The following is a 24,963-nucleotide window of genomic DNA, read 5'->3' on the forward strand; positions in this document are numbered from 1 at the left end:
CCATCAGCAAGACAAAAATTAATGGAGAGGGAGAAATCACCTTCAATGATCTCATCCATAGCGAAGTCTGATTTGTTCCAAAGAAAAAGGATCCCTCCGCTAGAACCCGTAGCATTGAGGGCGGACCAATTGATCCCATGTGAGCTCCAAAGGGACTTGATGATGAGGGGGTCAACAGATGCGAGCTTATTTTCTTGTAGAATAACAAGATTTGGATTATAGTGGGAGATTGACTGTTTTATAAGGGCTATTTTCTTCCATGAGCCCAACCCTCTAACATTCCATGAGAGAAGCTTCATCTGATAGATGAGGGCCCCCCAAGTAGTGTCTTCCTCTTCTCGTAATTAATAGAGGTGGAGAGATTCTTCAGTTCTCTGGCTCCTGCTTTAGTCTTTTGTTGTGGCTTTGTTTGTGGCCTGTGTGGTGGGATCGTCGGAGGGATGACCATCATGTAAAGGCCCATCTCTTGCAAGTAATTGTCTAGGTAGTGCTTGAAACGGTCAGGGGAGAAGAAGGCCTTAGCCATTTCGCTATCAACAAAGTCTATGTTCAGCGAGTTGGCAGTGATAGGTTGTGCATCAGAGTCTTTAGGTTCCAGTAGTGGGACAACATTGGAGGGAGAGGAGGTTGGTGTGATGTAAGTAGCTTCAGCTGGGTGATTGGTGGTAGGGTTATTGGTGATCTCGTGAGTGGGCAAATCACCAAAAAGGATTTTTGGGATGATGGGTGTCCGAAGGCTGCTACAGAGGGATAGTTTTGGGCTTTCCTCGAGGAGGGGGCTGGAAAAGTAGTCGATATCCTCTAGATCTTCTTATAGGGGGCTAATGGGAAGGGGGTTAGGTTTCCCTTTATAGGTCAAAGAAGGTGGCAATAGTTTATCCCTGACAGTAACATTTTTGCTATTTTCGTGTATCATTAAAGGTGGCTGTACCTGAGGTGGGGAGCTCAAGGGAAGAGGGGCAGAAAAGTCAATGACTTTTTCCTTCCCTTTGGACTTTGTCAGGGATGTCTGTCGAGACGCAGACGACAGTGTCGGGTCTCCAGATTTGTGGGCCCATGTGTCAGTCTCAGCAGTAACTGCAAGGTTGGGAACCACGACGGCGAAGGTCTGGCGCCGAGAGGGAGGTTTTCCGGCGGGTGCTTTTCCGGCTGTTGATTTCGGGGGGTTTCTATGTCCACCACGAGCATAGTGTCTGCGACCCACCAGGTTTTCGACAATGAAAAAAGGGTCAATATGGACGGTAATAATGTCTTCATGAGTGAGGGATGGAGGGAGCTCGACGGTTGCCGGGATAAAGCCCATGTTGTTGCTCTTGACCTTAATCTTGAGTTCCATGAGTTCACGGAGGCTGGAAGAGGAACTAGAGACTGCATGAAGCCGCCACATCGATCCACAATGAAAGGAACAACTGTGTCATTCCATAGATGGAGGGGAAGGTCACGGATTATGATCCAGCCGCCGTAGGAGGGGTCTTGGCGGTTAGAGTTTATGTTCTTGGTACTCTATTGGAGAAAACGGAGCTGGAAAGGTCCAATGTTTTGCCACTCGGGGTTTTGGGTAAGGGTAAGAGCTTGTGAGCCATCCTTGCACCTGAGGAGGGCTTTATCGGCATGAATAGGACTCAGGGAGCAGTGGTCGCTGATGGACTCTTGTAAGGCCATGAGGATTGGGTGCCAATCATCATGAAACGATTGGCGTTGAACAATAACCCATCAACTCCAGGCAAATAATTCGGGAAAAAGGGAAGACTTGGTGGGTTGGTCCAAAGTCAAAGTGTGTGGTCTTTGTAACATGGGTGTCGGTGGAAGAGGGAGGGTGGCTTATTCCCTGGTTTCAGTGGCGGGGGGATGATCAGCAAATAGAGGCGAGGGGGGGGGGGGGTTGTTCCAGGATGACTTATCAGAAGTCGGATAGCCATTGAGAAGGTTGTAGAAAGCTTTCCAGCCTCCTTTTTCCAAACCAGAGGGGAGCATAATCCTATTTTTTCCTCCATTGTTGTTGAGCTTATTGAGTTCCACCCAGTAGCCTTTTTTATTGTTGAGTTTTTCGAACCAGAGGGTGTAGTCATCACTCCTCTCGAAAGAACTTGTGTGTGAGTCGGGTGTCGAGCAGCAGGCTAAGGGAAGAAGTAACCCAATTTACAGAGGCCCAAGTTGAGATATAAGGAGAAGGATGAATCCCTTCCAGCTTCAGTGATCCTAGCACGACTCCCTCTGTAGTGCTTATCAACGTTGATGGTGAAGGATTTCCTTTCAATAACTAGATTACGGGGCTGGTAGTTCCAGGGGGTCATGTTGGTGGTCGGAAAACAGTGATCTTGATTGTGGAAGAGATGTGAGAGATTTGTTGAGTACCCAAATCCCAAATCTGTGAATTTCAGATCTGTTCTTTCTCTGAAGATGAATCTGCTCTCTATCACAATCATATCAAAAGATTTATCTGCTCTCTCTCTCACTAAAATCTCAAAAGATCGATCTATTCTCTCTCACGAAAATCCATCTGGGTTTGCTCTCTTCCAGAAAAGATGGATGTAAATTTCTCTCTCTCAAAAGAAGATGGATCTGGGTTTTGCTCTCTCTTTTTAAAAGATGAATATGGATTTTTGCTCTCCCTAAAAGAAATCTGGGTTTGCTCTAAAAAATAGGATGGATATGGATTTTCTATCAACTTTAATTTCAAATAGGAAAGATATTGAAATAAGAAGAATTTTGTACAATTTCAATTTCAAATAAAGAAATATTTGTTTTCAATTTCAATTTCAACAGAGAAACCGGTTTCAATTCGTATTCTCATGAATCTCGCTGTTTTCATTTTAAGAAGGAAGTGAGTGAAAAAAAGGCAAAACAGAAAAGGAAAAAACCAACAGAACCGACACAAACCGACCCGATTGAAACCGAACCGACTCTGAATCGAGAAACTTCGGTGGTTTTGTCTGAGAACCGACCCGACCCAGAAATTTTACACCTCTAGTGGAGGCAGTGTGGTATTTGGCTGAAGTCAAGTGTCTGAAGACGGAACTTATGGAGAAAGATCTAGTCGTGTCAAGGGGCCAAATCCATTTGTCATCTTGGGGAGGAGGGACATACTTGCTTAGGATGTGGAATAGACGCATGCAATCTTCAAATTCCTTTTCCTTTAGTGGCCTGCGGAAGCTGTAATCCCAAAAGAAGGAGGACTTGGACCAAAGATCTGCTATATTGGTCCAACTTGAAATGCTACGTGACTCAATCCCTTCTTGATCAGTTTTTTTTTTTTTTTTGATAAGAAATTGGGATGCACTAAGGACAATAGAAGCAACAGCCTAGAGGCAGGGGCCAAGGCGGCTCCCCAAAGAGCTACCACATTACAACTTTCCAATATTGTAGAAATAAGCCTATACTGTAATTACAGAAGAATTTTCTACAAGGCACCAAGAGGATGAGTAATCTGTACATGTTCACAAAAAATATCAAAGGAAGTCACCAAATTGTTGAAAACTCTTTGATTCCTTTCTCTCCATCAGCCCCAAAGTAAGGCTCTAGCCGCACAACTCCACAAAGCTTTAGCTTTTCCTTTTAATGTCCCCTCCGAGCCACCTCCAAGAGCCAGTCATCTATTAACCAAGGGGGCATCCCAAAATACCGCACTTACTCATAATGAAGGACCATCCCTTATGAACGAAAGAGCAGTGTAAGAAGAGGTGGTCAATTTCCTCTGCATTCCGTAAGCATAGAGGACAAACCGAGGGAGAAAGCGCCCATGTAGGAAGCTTTTTCTGCTGCTTTTTGTTAGTGTTGAGGCTTCTATAAGCCACACTCCAAAAAAAAACTTCGAATTTTTTTTTTGGGGGAAAGGGGACTTCTAGATAGCTTTAACTAGGGGGGAGAGGAACCTGGGAGTGACCTCAGTAATTTTGTGAAAAGCAGAACTTGTGGTGAACTTTTTCTTCCCCTCCATGTTCCATCCTAGCTTATCCTCACCATTCCCAAATCGGAAGGAAGCCAACAAATCCACTAGCCGCAACCAGTTGGGCATCTCATGGTCTCTCAAACCTCTTCTGAAGCCTAAATTCCCATCAGCTTGCTCCTCACAGTATTGTCTTTTTTAGCCGACATTCTAAATAAATCTGGGAATTATGTTGCAAGGGGACTATTCCCTAACCAAGTATCTTTCCAAAATTTAATCTTTCTTCCATTGTTTACTTTGAAGGAGTGAACTTTAAGAAACAGTTACTCTGCTTTGCGATATCCACCCAAGGGCTGCCAGTAGCCTTCCTTCTCGAAGTGGGGTGGGGAAGCCATGCACTATTTTCATCCCCATAAATGCTAGCAATCACCCACCTCCATAAGGGGTCTTCTTTTTGGGTAAATCTCGATAGCCATTTCTGCAATAAAGCATCATTCCACTGTTGGAAGACACCAATCCCGAGGCCCCCATAGATCTTTGGGAGAGAGGCATGCTCCCATTTCACTAAATGATATTGTGGGTGGTAGCCGGTGCCGTTCCAAAAGAAATTTCTAACTATTCTCTCCATTTCGGCAATTACCTTAGCAGGGGCTTTGAAAATGGAGAAAGCGTATAAAGGGATGCTGTTCAGGACCAATGAACCAAGAGCTTATCTTCCCCCCTTAAACAACATAAGGTTCTTCCAGTTTCGGTCTTGGCCCTAAATTTGTCCACAATAGAGTCCCAAAAAGAGGCTCTTTTGTACTTTCCCCGGGCTGAACGCCCAAATAATAATTGATGGGAAGGAAATCAGCCTTGAAACCAAAACGAGAGGCTTGCTCCCATCATAAAAAGGTTAAGAAAAGCCCACCACCTTTCCAAGTTATTGTGAGATGCCCGATCATTAATACATATGCTAGGAGGGGTAGAAGCGGTATTGTACGTGTTGACAGTTAGTTGGTTCATTAATGATGGTGGCTGGCATGGCGGGAGTACCTATTTTATCTGTTGAACTTCTTTTGATGTTTTTATGTTTAGTTGAGTTAGGAAGACAGTAGAGAAGAGGACCGGCACTCTCTAAAAGGCTGGGATTGTTATTTTGTGCTATTCGAACGAGTTTATCCTTGATTATTGTTCTAATATCATCATTTTGAGTTAGGTAAACCTTACGGTTATCTTCCTCATCTTGGCAAAAAATTAGAGTGTCGTTCGCATACTGGAGGTGAGTAATCGCAGCTTCCCTTTTACCAACCACAACATTTTTCAGGAATCTTTTCTCACAGCAGAAGTGAATAGCAAGGCTAAGAGAATCTCCCACGAGTAAAAAGGAAAGGAGAGATAGCATCCCCTTGTCTCAGCCCTTTCTTAGCATGGATTTTCCCTCTTGGTCTTCCATTTATGATGATAGAGAAATTGACCGTCGGGAGGCACCCTTGCATCCACATCCTCCATCTTTTACCAAAGTCTTTCCTTTCCAAAACTGCATCTAAGTAGTCCCAATCCACTTTGTCATAAGCTTTTTTTGAGATCCAGTTTAATAAAAAAGACTCCTCTTTCCGTTTTCCAGTCAACCACCACTTCCAAAGCTACGAGAATAGCATCTATTAGGTGACGTCCTCCACAAAAGCAGCCTGGGAATCGTCGATGATGAAAGGGAGGACTTTTTTGAGCCTTTCCGCCAGCACCTTTAAGATGATTGAATGAACAAGTTTTCTGATGCTGAAGTTGATAGGTTTGGAAGAGTCAATTGACCACTTTCCACCATTCTTCAGTGGGTTTCAAGTGGGGATCCATCCCTTTCTGGTTATGAGAATATGTGGCTCAAGCATCCTTTGTTAGACTCTGCTTGTTACTAATTGGGGGAATTCCTGTAAATGTAATCCTCGAGGGTGGTAAGGCTTAGTTTCATGTTGAAATTAAAAAAATCTAAAGGAGCAGCTCAAAACCAGGACACAGAAGAATTTGGGCACATTCAAAAAGCAAAAGGATGACCTTTATACCGTTATACAACAGGTTGCTGATTTCGACCCCTTGGAAGAATATCAAAGTTTTAACCAACAGCAAAATACTGATAGGTTCCTTGGAAAATTCTCGACCTTACTGTGAAAGAGAAAATGTTCTAGGTGGAAAGATGCAAACTTTAGTGGCTAAGTGATGAAAACTTAGTTTTCCACAAATTCATCAATGCTATAAGGAAGAAACCACTTTTATTTATTTATTTATTTTGTTGTAAAAAGGAGATATTTTAATGAAGAAAGATGATGAGAAAGAAAGAGGGGATGAGATAAGTTACAAAAGGGATTGCTGGTTGGCCAAAATTTGTACATAATTACAAAAAAGTGTAGAGAGAGAACACTTGTGAATGCAAAGAGCCTAATGGAATTCCACAACTTGGTACAAGAAATGATCTCTTAGCAAGCATAAGCCATAACCGTGTTAGACCAGAGAGCTTTGGTCCGTCCTTTAAAAGGAACACCACTAATAAGTTGAAGAAGGGCTTCATTGCCCTTTTTAGGGAAACACCAACTAATACCAAATAACTGAAAATGTTTGACCAAATGGCAGTAGCGTTGGTCCATTGGAAGAAAAGGTGGCCGCACCAATTTGGATAAAGGGAAACATTTGGGCATTTCCTTTGCAGCAAGTCACATGTATTCAGCTTTCCTTGAACAAACACCCAAAGACCTTCACCTTTTAGGGAATATTGGCCTTCCACATGATCTTGATTAGTGCATTCTCAAAAGGAGCATGAAAGTTGGTTAGAGCAGGGACAAGAGCTTTGCTGTGTAAAGGCCACCGCTATGGAGGGTCCACCTCTTAACATCCTCTCACGTAGAAGGCCTAATGTGCCCTAGGAGATCAATCAGGTTAATCCACCTATTGCTCTCTGCTTCAGTGAGGTTTCTTCTAAAATGCAAGTTCCAACTATTTGTAATTTATGTTTCTGCCAGAACTTGCACAAACTTGTTCCCTTAGAATTAACCACACTGTAGAATCTTGGGAAAAAAAGCTACTATTGTGGCCTCTCCTAGCCATAAATCTTCCCAAAGTATGTCTTCCTTGCCCAGCTTCAACTGGTACCATTTATCCACAAGGCTACAACGTTTGACAATTGATTTCCAAGGACCTTTGAACTTCATGGAGCTTTTGAGGTTTGGGATCCATTCTCTTTTGTGAGGCAGTATTTACTAGCAGCAATTGTCCTCCATAAGGCGTGTTCCTCAATCGCGATCTCCATCCCCATTTTGCTAGGAGACTAATATTCCTCTTCTTACTGAAATCCTTTCTTGAACGGAAGCAGCCTAATCCCTCTGAAACTGCGTCAGAGTTCAAATTCTTTTCCAAAGTCTACTATGAAGAGGAGATCACCAGATTTTTGCCAGGACGCTGGGACCACATTTTGAAGAGTACAGCTATTGATCGGAAAAAGATTTCACTAAGCAAGATCGGCAATGCCATCTCTATCTTGGGCAATTGCAAGGCATCGAGTCTGATGGTTTATCTGTTGAATTCTTTTAAAATTCTTTGAACATTCTAAAAGATGACTTAATCCTAATGTTTCGAATTTTTCCAGAAGGGTATCATCAATGCGGTCATCAATGACTGAATGCTCTGGATGGAACCTTGGATTTTGTAGGAATCTTAATGATCAAGAAGTTGAATCTTGGATTAGTCTTATAAACATGTCATGTCAGAGAACGCCCACTTCTTGCATGCTGAAGAGAGGAGACGATGGATCCCAATTAATGGAGTGTATTCTTGCAAAAATGATATGCAGACTCTGACCAAAGATGCTGGAAATCTTATTAAAAGACCTACTTTGCGATTTGGAAGACGAACTACCCTAAGGAGGTTGAAGTTGTTCTTTGGACTGCCACCTAAGGTGGCCTTGGGACCGGCTAACAAAATTCAGCCTTCAGCCGAACACCACTTGTAGTCAGTCACTGCTGTTTCCAACAATGAAAATGCAACACATCTTTTTATATTTACCCTTCACCATCAGTTTGTGGCCACTGACCAAACTAGAGTTAGAGACATACAAATAGAACTTTGAGTGACTTCTTGACTTAGCTTGTGTTCTAATATATTCTGCTGCTTCCGTTTGTTTGGAGTAGGTCAACTTGGTAGGCCACTCTTATGAAACACTAAGCATTATCTGCCTACTCTAACTTTTACTAGCTCTCACCAAGTCCCAACTGACTTGCATCGCTTATTCCTCACACCTGTATAGCAGACTAATTATTATACCGACAAAGTTGGTCATGTGAATGACTCCGATTTATCTAGAAACATTCAGTAAATAACCAACTCAAAAATAGAAGAATATGGAAACTTCCAGATAATCATACCCATTGGGTTTTTTGTTTTTTTTTGGGTACACCCATTGGGATTTTCTACCTTGCACATTGCCAAAATGACTCTGTTCTGTATTTCGAGATAAGAATCGCACGTTCGATTATATAATTTATAAACGTTCCTTAAATTAGGCTGGTTTTTAAATAGCTATATTATGTGGATTACATTAGGTGTTTCCCCCTTCCCTTGTGGTCGGTAACAAACTAATAGGGCTGGTTTCTATTTGCAGATGTAACACAAGAAGGATGGATTGTTGATCTTGCTTCTCAAATGCTCACTGTGAAGAAGCAACAAATTGTGTCAGAGCAGAAGTTAGATTCCAGTAAATTGCAGCGGTTGACCGAATATGTCTTCCATCTTGAACATTGAGAGCATAAATGCTTTAGTACTCAGGTATTCTATGTTCTTTAGAGCTAGCAGTGCTTTGTGGATATTCTTATTCTTTTCTTTGGAAGACTTGGTACCCCCCAACTGTGAACGGTTATATTTCAGAATTTGAGATTGTTTACTTTTGTATAGTTTTTAACCTTAGCAAGACCTTTCTTTGGGGGTCATCTATTTGGTTCCACAACCAATCTTTTTGGGGCACCGTTTGCTAATGTTCCCTTGGCTTATATTCTAGAGACTCTTACTCTTTTGCTTGTAAATGAATTTCACATTAATCAGGTTTCTTTGATGTTTATGGTGCATTAACTTTATTTTGGTTTTTAAATTTTACAATATTTTATTTTAGTTCTTGGAGTTTGCATAATTTTTTAAAATGTATTATTTAATAGAAACCTAACCTAGTATATCTTTTGTTCATTTACTATCATATATAGCTTTTGAAGTTAAATGTTAAACCTTAGATGATATGAAAATCATAGTAAATTAGAATCAGGAATCTTTTCGGTACGTGAACCCCGAATTCACAAACACTAAAACTATCACTCAATTCGATTTCAACCTTTAAGGTTTAGGTTAGAAATGGGTTGCCTTAAATCAAAGCTCTTGAGATAAAAGAATAAATTCTTTGATTTTTGAATCAAATGCCATGATCAATCTTACTAGAATATTTTTGGCAGGCAATTCAAAGAAACATAAAATTGCAAAGATTCAAGAAGTTGTTGGCCAAATTGAAAGGAAAAGCACAAAAGCTATTCATTCATCAAAGTTGATCCGTCCAAAACAACTCGATGACAAGGCTTTAGATGCTCTCCTAACTATACTTTAAATGCTACATTGTCAATCATAGGAAAAATATTTAATATGCTCTACAATGATAAATTTAGAAAGAAATAATATTACACCAAAACTATCAAATAAAATATGTATTATAATTTGAATTTCTATGCTATTTCTATCGGGTATTAAGTTTTTCAAATTTATTTAGATTCCTATTGAATGGTGAATGACAAATAGGTAGGAAAAGAAACTGAGATAGAAAGAGAGAAATGTTAATTACGGTCCAGCTGCCAAACCGAGTATAGCTCAAATGTTAAGACACCTATCTCTGACCAGAAGGTCATGAGTTCGAACCCCCACCCCCACAATGTTGTACTAAAAAAAAAAAAAATTACGGTCCAACTAAGTTTATGTTGGCATTTTAAAGAGAAAAGTTATGAAAGATTTTAGAAAGTAAATTTATAGAAAGAAAAATTGGAGAGCAAAGGATAGGTTAGAGGAAAAGAGTAGTTAGAGAAATTATTAAAACTAAAATATTTTTTTAGTACAATGTGGGGGTGGAATTTGAACTAGCAATCTTATTATCGAATATAGGTGTTTTAATTAGTTGATCTATATTGTGGTCGGCTTGGAACCAAAATGTTAATAAGAGAAGTTTTAAATAGATAAGTTAGAGGAAAATTTGTCAGGGAGAGATATATCAAAATTTTGTTTTCTATTTTTGGTTTTTCATTCTTGAAAAGGATCTCGATAATCAACTAAATTTTTAGTTTTCAATTTTTGACCTTGTAAGTTAAATTCAGAAAGTTATAAAAAAAAGTTTTTATAATTTTTTTTAGTTATTCAAGCCCTAATTTTGATAGCCATTTTGGCTCTTGGTTTTTATGTTTTCTATTTTCTATTTAAACAAAAACAAAAAGAGTAGTCTTTAAAACAATATTTCTACATTTTGAAATTTCACTTTTTCTTATAGCACTACTTTTCTTCTCTGGAAAAAATTCATTAGATAACAAATGTTATATATGGATTTAAAAACATGTTAGAACTTTCTTTTAATTTCTTTTTTCAATATAGCATAATTTTGTGGCTTTTTTAACAGTATTTCAAATGTATTTGAATTTGAGTTATAGGTACGAACGACAACACTAAAAAGGATAAATAAATTCCGTGCCAACTTTTAGATTTTAAAATTAAAATCAAGAATCACAAAAAATCAAATCAGATTTAAATGCACAAGTTAAAAGATTATAGAGAAAGAAATGACACTAAGAAATTTTTTAGTGGTTTGAAAATTTCTACTCCACTTTCAAAGGCTCATTCTTGGGTATTTTATTGTGTCGACCCTCTTATGAGTGAGAACCAAATCGATCAACTACTCTATTTGGGCCCTTTTGCAAGTTCAAGATCCAACCTACATCGATCTTTTTCATTGGTACAAGATCAAATCACTCTCACAATTCAAGGGTGCACCTACACCTTAGTACAAAGTCCAAAATTATGTAAATATAATCAATACAAAGGAAATACCTCACTAAGGTAGATTCGAAGTTTTGCAAAATTTTGGGAGGAGAATTTGAAGAGAGAAATATCTTTGCTTTGATAATTAGTGTTGTTGTGCAAAATACACCAATAACCACGGCTTCTTTTATCAAACAATATTAATCATTAATCCAAATAAATCCACTAAGAAATATTAACACTAAATCAAGTAGATAAGGGAAGAGAAGATGACACCAAAAATTTATAGTTGTTCGACCAATGTGGTCTACATCCACTGTGCAAGGTGAGAGCAAAACTTCTATTAGCTTCAATATCCAAGAACAATACAAACGGAAGAGGAGAGAAAGATAAACTCAAGCTCTAAGCAGAACAACCCAAGAAGAAAATGAAAAAAAATGGACAAAATACAAGAAGAAAGAAACAAACTAGAGTTAAGGAGCAAGATGTAACTTAGGGGTAAAACAGTAATTTGACCAAGCTAGAGTTATGAACACTCGAAACATTGACTTGCCCTGAGCTCATGAGTTTGTAATTTGTAAACATTTTATTTATTATTAATAAAAACTATTTAATTATTTCTTTGCATTACTCGTATTACAATAAACTAAGATCCAATGTTATTTAATATAACTGGAACAATATATATTTGATATACAGTAGATATTAAAAGTGTGTGTTGTAAGCTTTTGGTGAACTTAGACATGCATTTTGACACTTAGTCATGCCATGCATGAGTGAAATATGTGTTGTAAGCTTTTGGTGAACTTAGACATGCAATAGTTGCATGTAATTTTGCTTATTTAAGAAGGTCTTTGTTCAAACATTAATTCTTCTTGGATCCTTTGGCCATTTTGATGGTTTTGAAAAGCTTACATAACTCCTTTTTAACTCCATATTTCTCTTAAATTTTTCTTCTCTAAAAGAGCCCCACCACTCTATTCCAAGCCTTGAGAATAGCTAGGAAGACCTCTTGGTGGTCCTCATTGGAGCTATTTGAAGAAGCTTGAAAAGCTACAAAGATATGTAATTTTCTCTCTCTTTCTCTAAGCATGATAATATATGATCATGCATGTTTAATCCTAGGTTGAAATATGCATCTGGATTGTTATTTCGATCCTTGCTCGCTTCTGTTGCGCATGTATGTATTTTATTCCATACATGGTTATGGAGCATGTCTATAGTTTATAAGTGTTATAAAAGAGATAGACATTAAAATCCATAACAAAGATAATATGCATGCTCACTAAGGTTAATGGCCAATGCAAAGTTTTCATAGGCAAAATTATGTCGTTAACTCATAAATTGGTAAAACAAGATCACTCACCCAATAAAATCTTGTCTAAGGCTGGGGGTATTTAAGTTGACGATTTACAGAACACCCCCTACCTGGAGATTGAGTCGGTTTCTTGAGTTGTGTTAACCAATTTCATGAGCATGCGTGAGTGGTGTGAGGTAATAAAACTGGTTTATCACCTAGACAACGTATGTTCAAATCCAATATAAGAGTTATATTTGGATCAATTACCTAGACGTAGGATATGTTTATTTAGCCTAAATATATGCCTCAGTGAAAGTATACCCTAAATTGCCTAGAACACTTCAGCTGGAGATTAGTAACGTACTATAAGCTCTAGCGTCCCTAAGAGTTCACAACGTGAGATCCATGCTTGGCTTCGTGCCGCCCTGGGAGCGGCCTCCCTTCGGAGAGTGTTTGCATAGGTTATGAACATGGTGAATAGGGGAAGTAGTTCATAGTAAGTTGGTGAAGGATTAATGTCAACAAAATCCTACGGTCTCTTCCATTAGGTCGCACCGTGAGAATCCTATAATGCGCTTGCATGTCTGCCTTGAAGCGACCTTACCAATCGGATGGTGGTATTATAGAATTCGTAACACCGCGAACATATAGATCCTAATCTTAGAAGTCTGAAAGTGGAAGGTCACACTTACAAGAATTACTAAGAGTTAGTATATTCTTGACCAAACCAAACGATAACTAAGGCTATAGGAATAAGAGTTATTCTGGTATTAGCATTTAGTCAAGATTGTCTTGATTTAATGGAGGAATGGTCGACTGCTCCTCGGTGGAAGCTGTTCTAAACCATTGTAGTATCGTTGCAAATATAAATAAAAGTTGGGTACTTTATTAGAATTTGCTAAACTTAAAATTGGATTTAGAACTTATATCTAATCTAAAGTATGTTTGTTTTTCAGCATGAACAACTCAATAGTTCAACTCTTAGCTTCGGAAAAACTAAATGAAGATAATTATTCAACGTGGAAAAACAATCTCAATACAATACTAGTCATTGATGACCTACGATTCGTCTTAACTGAGGAATGTCCTCAAACCCTGCCGCAAATGCCAACCAAAATGTTCGAGAAGCATTTGATCAATGAGTCAATGCCAACGATAAGGCTCGTTTCTACATTCTTGCCAGCATGACTAATGTATTGGCAAAGAAACATGAACCCTTGATGACTGCAAAGGAAATCATGGATTCATGAAAGGCGATGTTCGAGCAACCTTTTTCGACCTTGAGACACGAGACACTTAAATACGTTTACAACAAACATATGAAGGAGGGGACCTCTGTGGACATGATGGTTCACTTCAATACTGCTGAAGTGAACGGAGCCACCATTGATGAGGCAAGTCAAGTAAGTTTTATTATGGAGTCTCTTCCGAAGAGCTTCATACCATTTCAGACCAATGCTGCTCTAAATAAAATAGAATTCAACTTGACAACCCTTCTAAATGAGCTCCAGCGTTTCCAGAACCTTACTAAGGCTAACGGGAAGGAAGCGGAGGCAAACGTTGCCGCCACAAAGAAAATACCAAGAGGTTCGACCTCTAAAGCAAAAGCTGGACCTTCAAAGAACAGAAATGTTCAAATGAAGAAGAAGAAGGAAAAGGGGAAGGCTCCCGTGGTTGACAAGGGAAAGAATGTTGCAAAGGAAATCTGTTTCCGTTGCAATCAAGATGGGCATTGGAAGTGAAATTGCCCGAAGTACCTTGCCGAGAAGAAGACAGAGAAAGCAACAATAGGTAAATACGATTTACTAGTTGTTGAAACATGTATAGTGGAGTATAATACTTCCACCTGGATACTAGATTCAGGAGCCACTAACCATATTTGTTTCTCATTTCAGGAAACTAGTTCCTGGAAGAAGCTGGAAGAAGGCAAGATAACTCTCAAAGTTGGAACTGGAGAGGTTGTCTCGGCCAAGGCACTAAGAGATTTAATGTTGTCTTTTGAAGATAGATTCATTTTACTAGAAAATATTTTGTATGTTCCTCTTATGAAAAGGAAATTAATATCTATCTCATGTTTATTAGAACAAATGTAAAGAATATCCTTTGAAATTAATGAAGCGTTCATATTTAGAAAAGATATTCAAAGCTGTTCTGCTACACTCGAAAACAACTTATACAAGTTAAGACTAACTAGAGCAAATTTTGTCTTTAATACTGAGATGTTTAGAACTGTCGAAACTCAGAATAAAAGACAAAAGGTTTCTTCTAACGTCTATTTATGGCACTTAAGACTTGGACATATAAATCTCAATAGGATTGGGAGCCTGGTTAAGTGTGGACTTCTAAATAAGTTAGAAGATGACTCCTTACCACCATGTGAGTCCTGTCTTGAGGGAAAGATGACTAAAAGATCTTTTACTGGAAAAGGTCTTAGAGCCATGATACCTTTATAGCTCGTTCACTCAGACAACTGCGATGAACGTAAGAGCTCGAGGTGGGTATGAATATTTCATCAGCTTCATTGATGATTATTCTAGGTATGGTCATATTTACCTAATGCATCACAAGTCTGAAACTCTTGAAAAGTTCAAGGAATATAAGGCTGAATTTGAAAACTAATTAGGTAAATCAATAAAAACACTTCGATCAGATCGAGGTGGAGAGTATATGGACTTGAAATTCCAAGACTATTTGATAGAACATGGAATTCAGTTACAACTCTCTGCACCTAGTACGCCTCAACAAAATGATGTATCTGAAAGAAGAAACCGAACCTTGTTAGACATGATTCGCTCTATGATGAGCTATGCTCAGTTACCCGATTCCTTTTGGGAACATGCGTTAGAGACTGTTGTCTACATTTTGAACAATGTTCCCTCTAAAAGTGTTTCTGAAACACCTTATGAGTTATGGAAAGGGCGTAAAGGTAGTTTATGTCACTTTAGGATTTGAGCCTATCTAGCACACGTGTTGGTGCAAAACCCTAAGAAATTGGAACGACGTTCAAAATTATGTCTATTTGTAGGTTACCCAAAAGAATCAAAAGGTGGTTTGTTTTATAATCCTCAAGAGAATAAGGTATTTGTGTCGACAAATGCCATATTCTTAGAGGAATGCCACATTAGGAGTCGTCAACCTCGTAGTAGGCTAGTATTGAATGAGATGTCCAAAAACACTACAAAAAGAGCTAGTTCATCAACTAAAGTAGTTGATGGAACTAGCATTTTTGGTCGTCATATCCTCCTCAATAGTTGAAATGCCTCGACGTAGTGGGAGGGTTGTTCATCAGCCTCACCGTTACTTGGGTTTAACTGAAACTCAAGTCGTCATACCGGATGACGGCATAGAGGATCCATCAACCTATAAACAGACGATGAATGATGTGGACCGAGTCCAGTGCATAAAAGCCATGGACCTCGAAATAGAATTAATGTATTTCAATTCGGTCTAGGTTCTTGTAGATCAGCCAAATAACATAAAGCCAATTGGTTGTAAATAGATCTACAAGAGAAAACGAGACCATGCCGGGAAAGTACAGACTTTTAAGGCTCAACTTGTGGCAACGGGTTACACCCAGAGAGAGGGAGTTGAATATGAGGAAACCTTCTCTCCTGTTGCCATGCTAAAGTCGATTAGGATACTCTTGTCCATCGTCACTTTTTATGATTATGAAATTTGGCAGATGGATGTCAAGACAACATTCCTAAATGGAAGTCTTGAAGAGAGTATCTATATGGTCCAACCATAAGGGTTCATTGAACAGCGCCAAGAACAAAAGGTTTGTAAGCTTCAGAGATCCATTTATGGATTCAAGCAAACATCTCGATCCTGGAATATAAGATTTGATACTGCAATAAAATCTTATGGCTTTGAGCAAAATGTTGACGAACCTTGTGTATACAAAAAATGTCAATTCTACTGTAGCGTTTCTAGTTTTGTACATTGAGATTAGCTAAACAATTCAAAATGAATTTTTGGGAAATGCACAGAATGTTCTAGGGATTCAAATAGTTCGGAACTGAAAGAACAAGACACTAGCCATGTCTCAAGCAACTTATATCGACAAAATGTTGTCCAGATATAAGATGCAGAATTCGAAAAAAGGTTTATTACCTTTTAGACATGGAATTCACCTATCTCAGGAACAGTGTCCTAAGACACCTCAAGAAGTTGAGAGGATGAGACATATTCCCTACGCTTCAGCTGTTGGAAGCTTAATGTATGCTATGTTATGTACTAGACCTGACATATGCTATGTAGTAGGGATAGTAAACAGATTTCAGTCCAATCCAGGATATGATCATTGGACTGCCGTTAATAATATCCTCGAGTATCTTAGGAGAACGAGGAACTATATGCTCGTGTATGGTACTAACATCTGATCCTTACTGGATACACTGACTCTGATTTTCAGACCGATACAGATGCTAGAAAATCTACATTGAGATTAGTGTTCACTCTGAATGGAGGAGCAGTAGTGTGGAGAAGTGTAAAGCAAACTTGCATTGCGGACTCCATAATGGAAGCTGAATACGTAGCTGCTTGTGAAGCAGCAAAGGAAGTAGTGTGGCTGAGGAAATTCTTGGCTGATCTGGAAATCGTTCCAGACATGCATTTGCCTATCGCTCTCTCTTGTGATAACAGTGGAGCAGTTGTAAATTCCAAAGAATCTAGAAGCCATAAGCGTGCAAAGCATATTGAGGGGAAATACCATCTCATCAAGGAGATAGTACACCGGGGAGACGTGGTCGTCACTCAGATAGCCTCGGAAGAGAATCTTGCTGATCCATTTACTATGGAATTCTCGGCTAAAGTGTTTGAGGGTCACCTAAAGAGTCTAGGACTACGAGGTTTGTAAACTAAGACAAGTGGGAGAATAATTGGATGTATATCTAATGTATGCACGATCTTTTTGTATTTTCTCACTTAAACTCAATAATATGTACCATTGGAGTTTTAGTCCAAGTGGGAGTTTGTTGAGTTTTATGTCCTAAAACTCATAGTTTGTAAATGCCAGATATACCTTTATCATTCAATAAAGTTGTTATTGAATTTTATAATCAATAAGTAGTTATTTGATCCAATAAAATGTTTTACTAGATCTAATTCCAATAAACTAAGGATCCTAGACTATTACATGAGACTCAAACTTTATGTAGAGACATAAATGTGGATCAAGTTTGAGTTAGCAGTCTAAATGGTCTATAGTATAGGAATAAAGTTGGGCGCCTTATTCTGGGGACATTATGGATGCGGCCCACTTTGTACAAACGATGTGTTCCTAATTTGTTCATGTGGAGACATGCGAGTGGGGGCGTCCCGTGCAAATAGTTTGCATAAGACCGGACCATGAGATAGTCACTTTTACTTTTTAACACCGTTTACTATCTAAAACTGACTATCTCAACTTTGATGACCTAGGTAACTCGATCTTAATCCTGAGCTAACTATGAACTTCTATTTATTCGGGATTATCCTTAGATCTGCGTGGGTGAGAGCAGCTCAATAGCGCTGGCTCAATAAGCCTCCCATTTCAAGGGTAAAACCAGGTAGATAGCTAGGGAGATAGAGTGCAAGAAGGAATTCCTACCCACTTCTAGATAGTAGAAAAGTTGTTCTCTTAAGGGTTGAATCCAGGTTTTGAGCATTTGGCACCACCTTCATCAAAAGGTTTGAGAGGCTTTTTTTTTTATTTGATAGTTGGACTACAAATTATTGTTCATTGGAGGATCAGTGGGACTTAAGGAACAAGAGGTAATTACAAGGGTAAAACGGTATTTTGACCCAACTGTATTACAAACAACCTGTGAAGGGTCGACTTACCGATCATGGTTATATCAAATGGACATAATATATCTACAGTAAGGAGAGTACAACTACAAGCTTTAGTGGAGTGACCCGGTAGTTAACGAATGTTGGTTAACCAGGTTAAAGAGTTTAACCGGTAAATCTCGAATCGTTGGAGCTCATGATCTGTAGGTCCATAAGGTCCCCTGACAAGCTAATATAGGAATAAACTTGGAATAATTTGAAGGTATAGTTCGAATCGTTCGAATTAGGTTAATCATATGAGATATGATTAAGTAAATGATATATGATATTAATTGAGAAAATTGGTCAAAATATTTAAATAGGATTTAAATATTAAAATTATGAATGCGGATTCATAATCTGAGGCATGGATTAGTCAAACAGTCAGATTTCGGAAAAAGTCAAATAGTTGACTTTGACCCGACAAAGTCAAAGGTTAACTAAGAAGATTAAAATAATGTTTTAACCAAGTTGGTAGAATATTCCACTAACTTGTTGAGTGGAACATTTAAATAATCTAGAAAATCCACATTTTGACGCTTAACCATGACATGCATGAGTGGAGTGTGTGTCGTAAGCTTTTGGTGAACTTAGACATGCATTTTGACACTTAGCCATACCATGCATGAGTGAAATATGTGTTGTAAGTTTTTGGTGAACTTAGACATGCAAGAGTTGCATGAAATTTTGCCTATTTAAGAAGGCCTTTGTTCAAACATTAATTCTTCTTGGAACCTTTGGCCATTTTGATGGTTTTGAAAAGCTTACATAACTTCTTTTAGCTTCATATTTCTCTCAAATTTTCCTTATCTAAAAGAGTTTCACCACTCTATTCCAAGCCTTAAGAATAGCTAGGAAGACCTCTTGGTGCTCCTCATTGGAGCTATTTGAAGTAGTTTGAAAAGCTACATAGGTATGTAATTTTCTCTCCCTTTCTCTAAGCATCATAATGTATGATCATCATGCATGCTTAATCATAGGTTGGAATATGCATCTAGATTGTTATTTTTATCCTTGCTCGCTTCCGCTGCGCATGTATGTATTTTATTCCATCATTAAATATATAGTGTATATATTTGATATACAATATATATACAATATATATTCGATATACAAGTGGATAATGTTCTAGTAATAACCTAAATGGTCTATAGTACATGGATGAGGTTGGGTACTTTATCCTGGTAACGTTATGGATACGACTCGCTTTGTAATAGTTACAAACGACTTTACCCAAGTCATTCATGTAGAGACATGTAGGGGTATCATATACAATCAGTTTGTAAAAGATCAGACCATGAAATAATTAATTATTGGCTCTATCATCGTTAGTTAATAGATTGTTATCTAATAGGATGACAAGGTAACTCAATCTTAATCTTGAGCAGATTATGGACTCCTGCCTATAAGGGACCGTCCTTTGATTTGTATGGGTAAGAGTGGCTCGGGTTGCCGACTCAATAATCCTACCATTTTGGAGACGAGACCGAATGGGGAGTTGGGAAGATAACTACGAAAGATGATATTCACTCCTTCTCGACTTTAGGGAAGTAGATGAGTGTTCCCTTACATCCTGACTCCAGGACTTGAACAAGGGGCCCCACTCTCTCATTGGCCCAAGAGGGACTTATAGTTATTGGTTAAACCATAACCAGTTTGTTCATTAGAGAAGCAGTGGTATTTAAGGAGCAAGATGTAACTCATGGGTAACGGTAATTTGGCCTAGCTAGAGTTACGAGCACTCGTGAAGGATTGATTTGCCGTTAATAGTAGTACATCCGTGGACATGAAAATATTATGCAGTAAGAAGAGTGCAGCTGCGGGTCTTTAGTGGAGTGACCCGCAGTTAACGAATGTTGATTAACTCGGTTAATGAGTTTGGCTGATTAATCTACATCATTAGAGCTTCTGATCTGTAGGTCCATTAGGTCCCCTTGCTAGCTCACAACGGCTAAAATGAGGATAAAAAATTATGAAATAATTTGAAATGTTCAAATTATATAAGAAAATGTATATAATGTATATTGATACATTATATAAATATATGTTAATTTTGGATAAAGATTCAAAATTAATACTATGTATTTTGAGAGTGTGGGCAATGTTATGGAAGGGAAATCCTATTTTCTACATTTTAAATTCCATTTGGGAATTCAAAAGAAGAAGATATCCTGATGGTCTTGGGATTTCCCTTAGATTCAGGAGAAGATATCCTATATATCCAAGATAAGATATCCTGATGGTTTTAGGATTTGCGCTCTATAAATATAACAGTAAGCTAAACCTTAAAGGTAGACTAAAAATCTCTCAACTCTCTTTCTCTCTCAATCCCTTGCAATTGAATCTCACAATTCGAAATCTCGACTGAGAGACTTAGCAAAGAAGATCAAGTGGTGTTGTCTCATTGGGTTTACACGAAGAAGAGTCTTCAAAGGTAAAATCCAACTTTCTTCCTTGTTTCATATTTTTATTTGTTTTAAATTTCAAAAGAAATTCAAGAACGCGTTTTACTGCTTCCGCTTCGGGATTCACATCCTTTCATCTGAGGCAAGGATTGTTTATGTTGGAACCCTTTCGAAATAGAGTGAATTATACAAAGAGGTTTTTGGTCCTCTGTCAATTTTTTAGGAGAACGTTTTTTTATGAGAGAGAAAAAACACCGTATATATATATATTTGAATTTTTAAATGAGGGAGAGACTCCCCACTTCACCGCTTTCCCACTCCCCTGATGCTCGAAAAGGAAAAAAGGCCAGGGTTGTTGAAAAAAGGAAAGTGTTTCCAGTATAATGTTGATTGGCACTGTAAGGGGAACTGATGTACTCAATTCTACCATAAGTGGCTTAGGCAACCTTGTAAGAACAAACACCTCCTAAACACACATGGCAACACCTAGTACACACACAAAGAATCACCCAAAGGGAAGAAGAAGGGACTTACTTTGAAGGTTAAGACTTTAGATAGAGAGAACTTGTTCTAGATCCAAAGTGAAACACTCCACAAGTTTGATGCCAACCTAAAATTGCATGTTTCAAAGTGTTTTGTGCGACTAGATCAAGATGCACCAATGCTCATGGTTTTGGGAGCAAAGAGGAAAGCTCAAGGCTATTTTCATTCATCAATAATCCAACCCCACAAATGTACAAGATGAAGCCAATATATGGGCATCTTAAAATTCCATAAAAGTAAAAGGAAAAGACTTTTATCTAAACCTAGACTAAACTAACTAAGGTACAAAACCTTAGACTTGGGCCTAAAGGCAATTACAAAAATTACAAAATAAGTCTAAAGGAAAGGTAAATACAAGAAATTACAAAGAAATACAAATTTAAGGTTTAAACTCTAAATAAACCCTAAATAATATTTAAAATGGAGTCTTCGACTTTGGGTATTCCAATTTGGCTTGTAGCTTCTTTCTCAATATGTCCTTATTCATCCTTAAGCTTAACATTCCAAATGTTAAAGTGTCCTTCTTCTTTGTTGTGCTCTAGCTTGGTCGTAAGAAGTAAGTTTTGAACTTGTTGATAGAATCTTGCACCTTTTTGGCTTGCAACCTCGTGATCGGTCCTCTTGGTAATGTTTGGTCTTCTTGATGCACATCTTCCAAGTGCTACTAGTGTAAGGTTTGGTATGAGAATTGTACCTTGATTGTCGTCTTTTGTTTTGTTTCGAAATTTTGACCGCCAAGTGCAACATCTCTTCCTTATCCCATTAGAATTGGAGATCTAGTTGGTCGACCACATCCTTTTTTAGACCATTGAGAAAATGGGCCATGGTTGTCTCCTCGTCCTCCTCCACTTTCAAGTGGTTTAGTAAGGTCTCTATCCCTCATTGTAGAAGTCCTCCACACTTTTGGTCCCTTGTTGAAATTGTGGGAGCCTTTGTGCATTGTCTCTTGAGAAGTATTTAGGAGTAAATCTCCTCCTCATGCACTCCTTGAGTTCTTGCCAAGTGCTTACGTGTGGTAGATGAATCCTTCTCCTATTTAACAATAAATGGTCCCACCACTCAATAGTATAATCTTGGAAATGGGATATAGCAACACGGTATTCTTTCTTCACGGAGGAAATTGCACCCAAATACGAAATTGGCATTCTCTCCCAGTTTGATCTACTCTTCACGATCAGATCTTCCATGAAACTTTGGGAACTTAAGTTTGATGCCTCCTAAGACTTGGTCATCCTCCATATTGCTGGGTGTGTTGCCCTAAACTCGTAATTTGTATTTATGTAAAAACAAATTTATATTTAATAAAGTTTTGTCTTTCTTATTCAATCAATTTGTTATCGGATTTACAATTTTGCATTGTCCAAATCCAATAAACTAAACATCCAAGGTTATTATCATGTAACTGGGACAGTATATATACTAGGTATATATTTGATATATCCTAGATATACAAGTGGATAATGTCTTGGGAATAACCTAAAGGGTCTATAGTATATGGATAGGCTGGGTACCTTATCTTGACAACACTATGGATACGACCCACTTTGTAAATGATACAAACGACCCGATCTATAACGCCCTGAGTCCCTCAGGTTAGTTAGTTTCAAATCAGGAGATTTTTCATTTAATTTTTAAAGTGAATGTTAATTGAATTTATCTATATTTATCGGGCTCTAAAATCCAATTAAATTACTATTGACCGGATCCCGTGTGGTGGGTCTTGTTTAGGAGGGGGGTAGATTTCTTATCTTTGGACTTGGACTTGTTGGGCCTCCATTGGGTTATTTTGGTTTTAAAACAAAGGGAAAAAGATAGAAAACAAAAAAGAAAGAAAAAACCCTAGCCCAAGTTCCTTCTTTCTTCTTCTTTTCTTCTTTTTTCCTCTCCCTAGCCGCCCCCCCGATTTCTTCTTCGTTCCCAAATTTCGCCGCCCTCCTCTCGTTTTCCTGCAGCTTCTCCGACGCCTCGACGCAGCACCGGTGCTGCTAGCCACTCCGATCGGGACGACGACCCGTAGTAGCGGCAGACGAACACCCACGCACGGCGGCCGGCGACCAATCTGTAGCAGCAGCAGCAGGCGGCGCGACCCCAACGTTCCGGCAATCTGCAGCAGCGGCGGCGCACGGCGAACGGGTGTACAGCGGCGAACCAGCGGCGGTCTGCTGCTACGATCCGACGGACAGCGACTCCAACGGCGGGATTTGTACGTTACAGCAGTGTTTAGGACGTTTGGCGGTGACCCACATCCGTTCGAAGCTCGATTTAGGCTACCTACAGCTTGGCGAGCTAGATCTAGGTGACCCACATCCATACGAAGTCGGTTTTGGTGGTAATGCGTCATTCGAACCCTTTTAAAGTTGAATTTCGGGGGCCAAATAGGGTGCGTAATGTGCCGTATTTTCTGTTTTGGTGTGCTTAGGTGTGAAGTCGGCGCAACATTTAAGGGCGCGGTTGTGAGTAAGTAGACAAGGGGCGTGTGCGTGTGTTAATGTATGCTCGATGGTCTCTGACGTGCTGATTTTGTGGCATTTAATGCCAATTTTGTGATGTCATTGTGTTAAATAATTTTCGTTGTGTTAGTCGATATGCTTGGAATGGTGTTGGATAGTTATCGATGAAAATGGTGAGTTTTCTGCTTTGTTAAACTGTGAGTATAGCTGTGGTAATATTTGTTGCCTGGATATGCATGTTTTTGTCCGGCGTGTTTAGTGAACTATTATCCTTAGTAATACTTGTTAATAATGATGTTGGATATTGAGCATGATTGGCTTATTATTTCGTTATTAGAAAGTTGTTAAAGTTGTGAAAGCATGCTGAACTGTACTTGTGAGTTGGAAGATGCAGGGTTAGTGGTAAAAGAAAGTATATAGTAAGACTCTGGTGAAAGTTGGATTTTTAGAAAGAATGAAAGAGTGGGTGTTAGGGCCTCGAGTATAAATGGTCGGGGGCTGATACGTCACTAATGGAGTATCGAGGCCTCGGGTATAAATGGTCGAGGGTCGATACGAGGAGTCCTTTGGAGGGAAGACTATTGGGGCCTTGGGTATAAATGGTCAAGGGCCAATAGATGGTGAAGTCATCGGGGCCTCGGGTATAAATGGTCGAGGGTCGATGCAGAAGTGTCGGGGCTCTGGGTATAAATGGTCAGGGGCCGACTCTATTGGAAGGGATAACTGTGGAAGGTTAGGATAGCTGAGATATGTATGGAAGTAATTGCGGTGTTAGGGAGACTAGAGGTTGGTTGTTAATGTGTTTACTGGTTGTGGATGTCACTAAATTTTTATGGAATGTGTTTATGTTTGAATGCATAATGTGTTGAAAGGCATGACTACGATTGTTTCATGATATAATTGAGCATGATGTGTGTGTGTTGGTGAGGGCTACTTACGGAGTATATTTTATATACTCACCCCCCTCTACAATGATTGTTTCAGGTGAAGGACTCGGGGGCAACCATGGTGATGGGACGAAGGAGACATGACGAGCGAGGACCATAGGCTGCTTAGTTACTTCGGTTTAGTTTAAGTCATTGGTTGAGGCCTTATGTTATGGCCAATAAACAAATTGTTCGTATTTGAATAATTGGGAGATTTCCCTTGTTGTTAGTTTCCTTTCGAGATAGGTGCCTATTTTAGTTTTATTCTATTCATTGAGTTTCGCTTAGTTGAATGATAAACTTGTCTCGTGGGGTGGTCCACGAATGTTGTTGAATGATATTCTATGGGATTGATTTATCGTTAAATTGATGAGAATTGGAACTTGATTTTATATATTTGTTTGCATAGGGAGTTGGCAGGACGTACTTGGGGTAAGCTTAATTAGTTGGGTAGTTAACGTGACCTAGAAGTGTGTGGGAAATTCTGGGTCGTTACACAATCCAAGTCGTTTGTGTAGAGATATGCGAGTGGGGGTATCCTATACAATGGGTTTGTATAAGACCGGACCGTGAAATAGTCAATCTTTAGATGTAACGTCGTTGACCAATATATTGCTATTTCATA

At 38.8% G+C, this 24,963-nt stretch overlaps 1 protein-coding gene across 3 annotated transcripts in view; it reads left to right on the top strand.

Moving 5' to 3' along the window:
- The window catches only part of COP9 (COP9 signalosome, subunit CSN8), a 39,204-nt gene extending 14,472 nt beyond the window's left edge, over positions 1–24,732 (top strand). The window contains exons 5-6 of one of the 3 annotated variants that reach the window (XM_088122807.1): positions 8,511–8,674; positions 24,397–24,732. In XM_088122807.1, the coding sequence (XP_087978933.1) occupies positions 8,511–8,650 (140 nt within the window). In that variant the 3' untranslated portion in view covers positions 8,651–8,674; positions 24,397–24,732. Of the gene's footprint in view, positions 1–8,510; positions 8,962–9,345; positions 9,611–24,396 lie in introns of those variants that run through there. The other 2 variants (XM_088122806.1, XM_088122805.1) reach the window with 2 other exon arrangements.
- The last annotated feature ends 231 nt before the right edge of the window (positions 24,733–24,963 follow it).

This window comes from Momordica charantia (assembly GCF_013281855.1).
Source record: "Momordica charantia cultivar OHB3-1 chromosome 4 unlocalized genomic scaffold, Mcharantia_2.0 BLBB01000004.1, whole genome shotgun sequence".
Taxonomy (NCBI): Eukaryota; Viridiplantae; Streptophyta; class Magnoliopsida; order Cucurbitales; family Cucurbitaceae; genus Momordica; species Momordica charantia.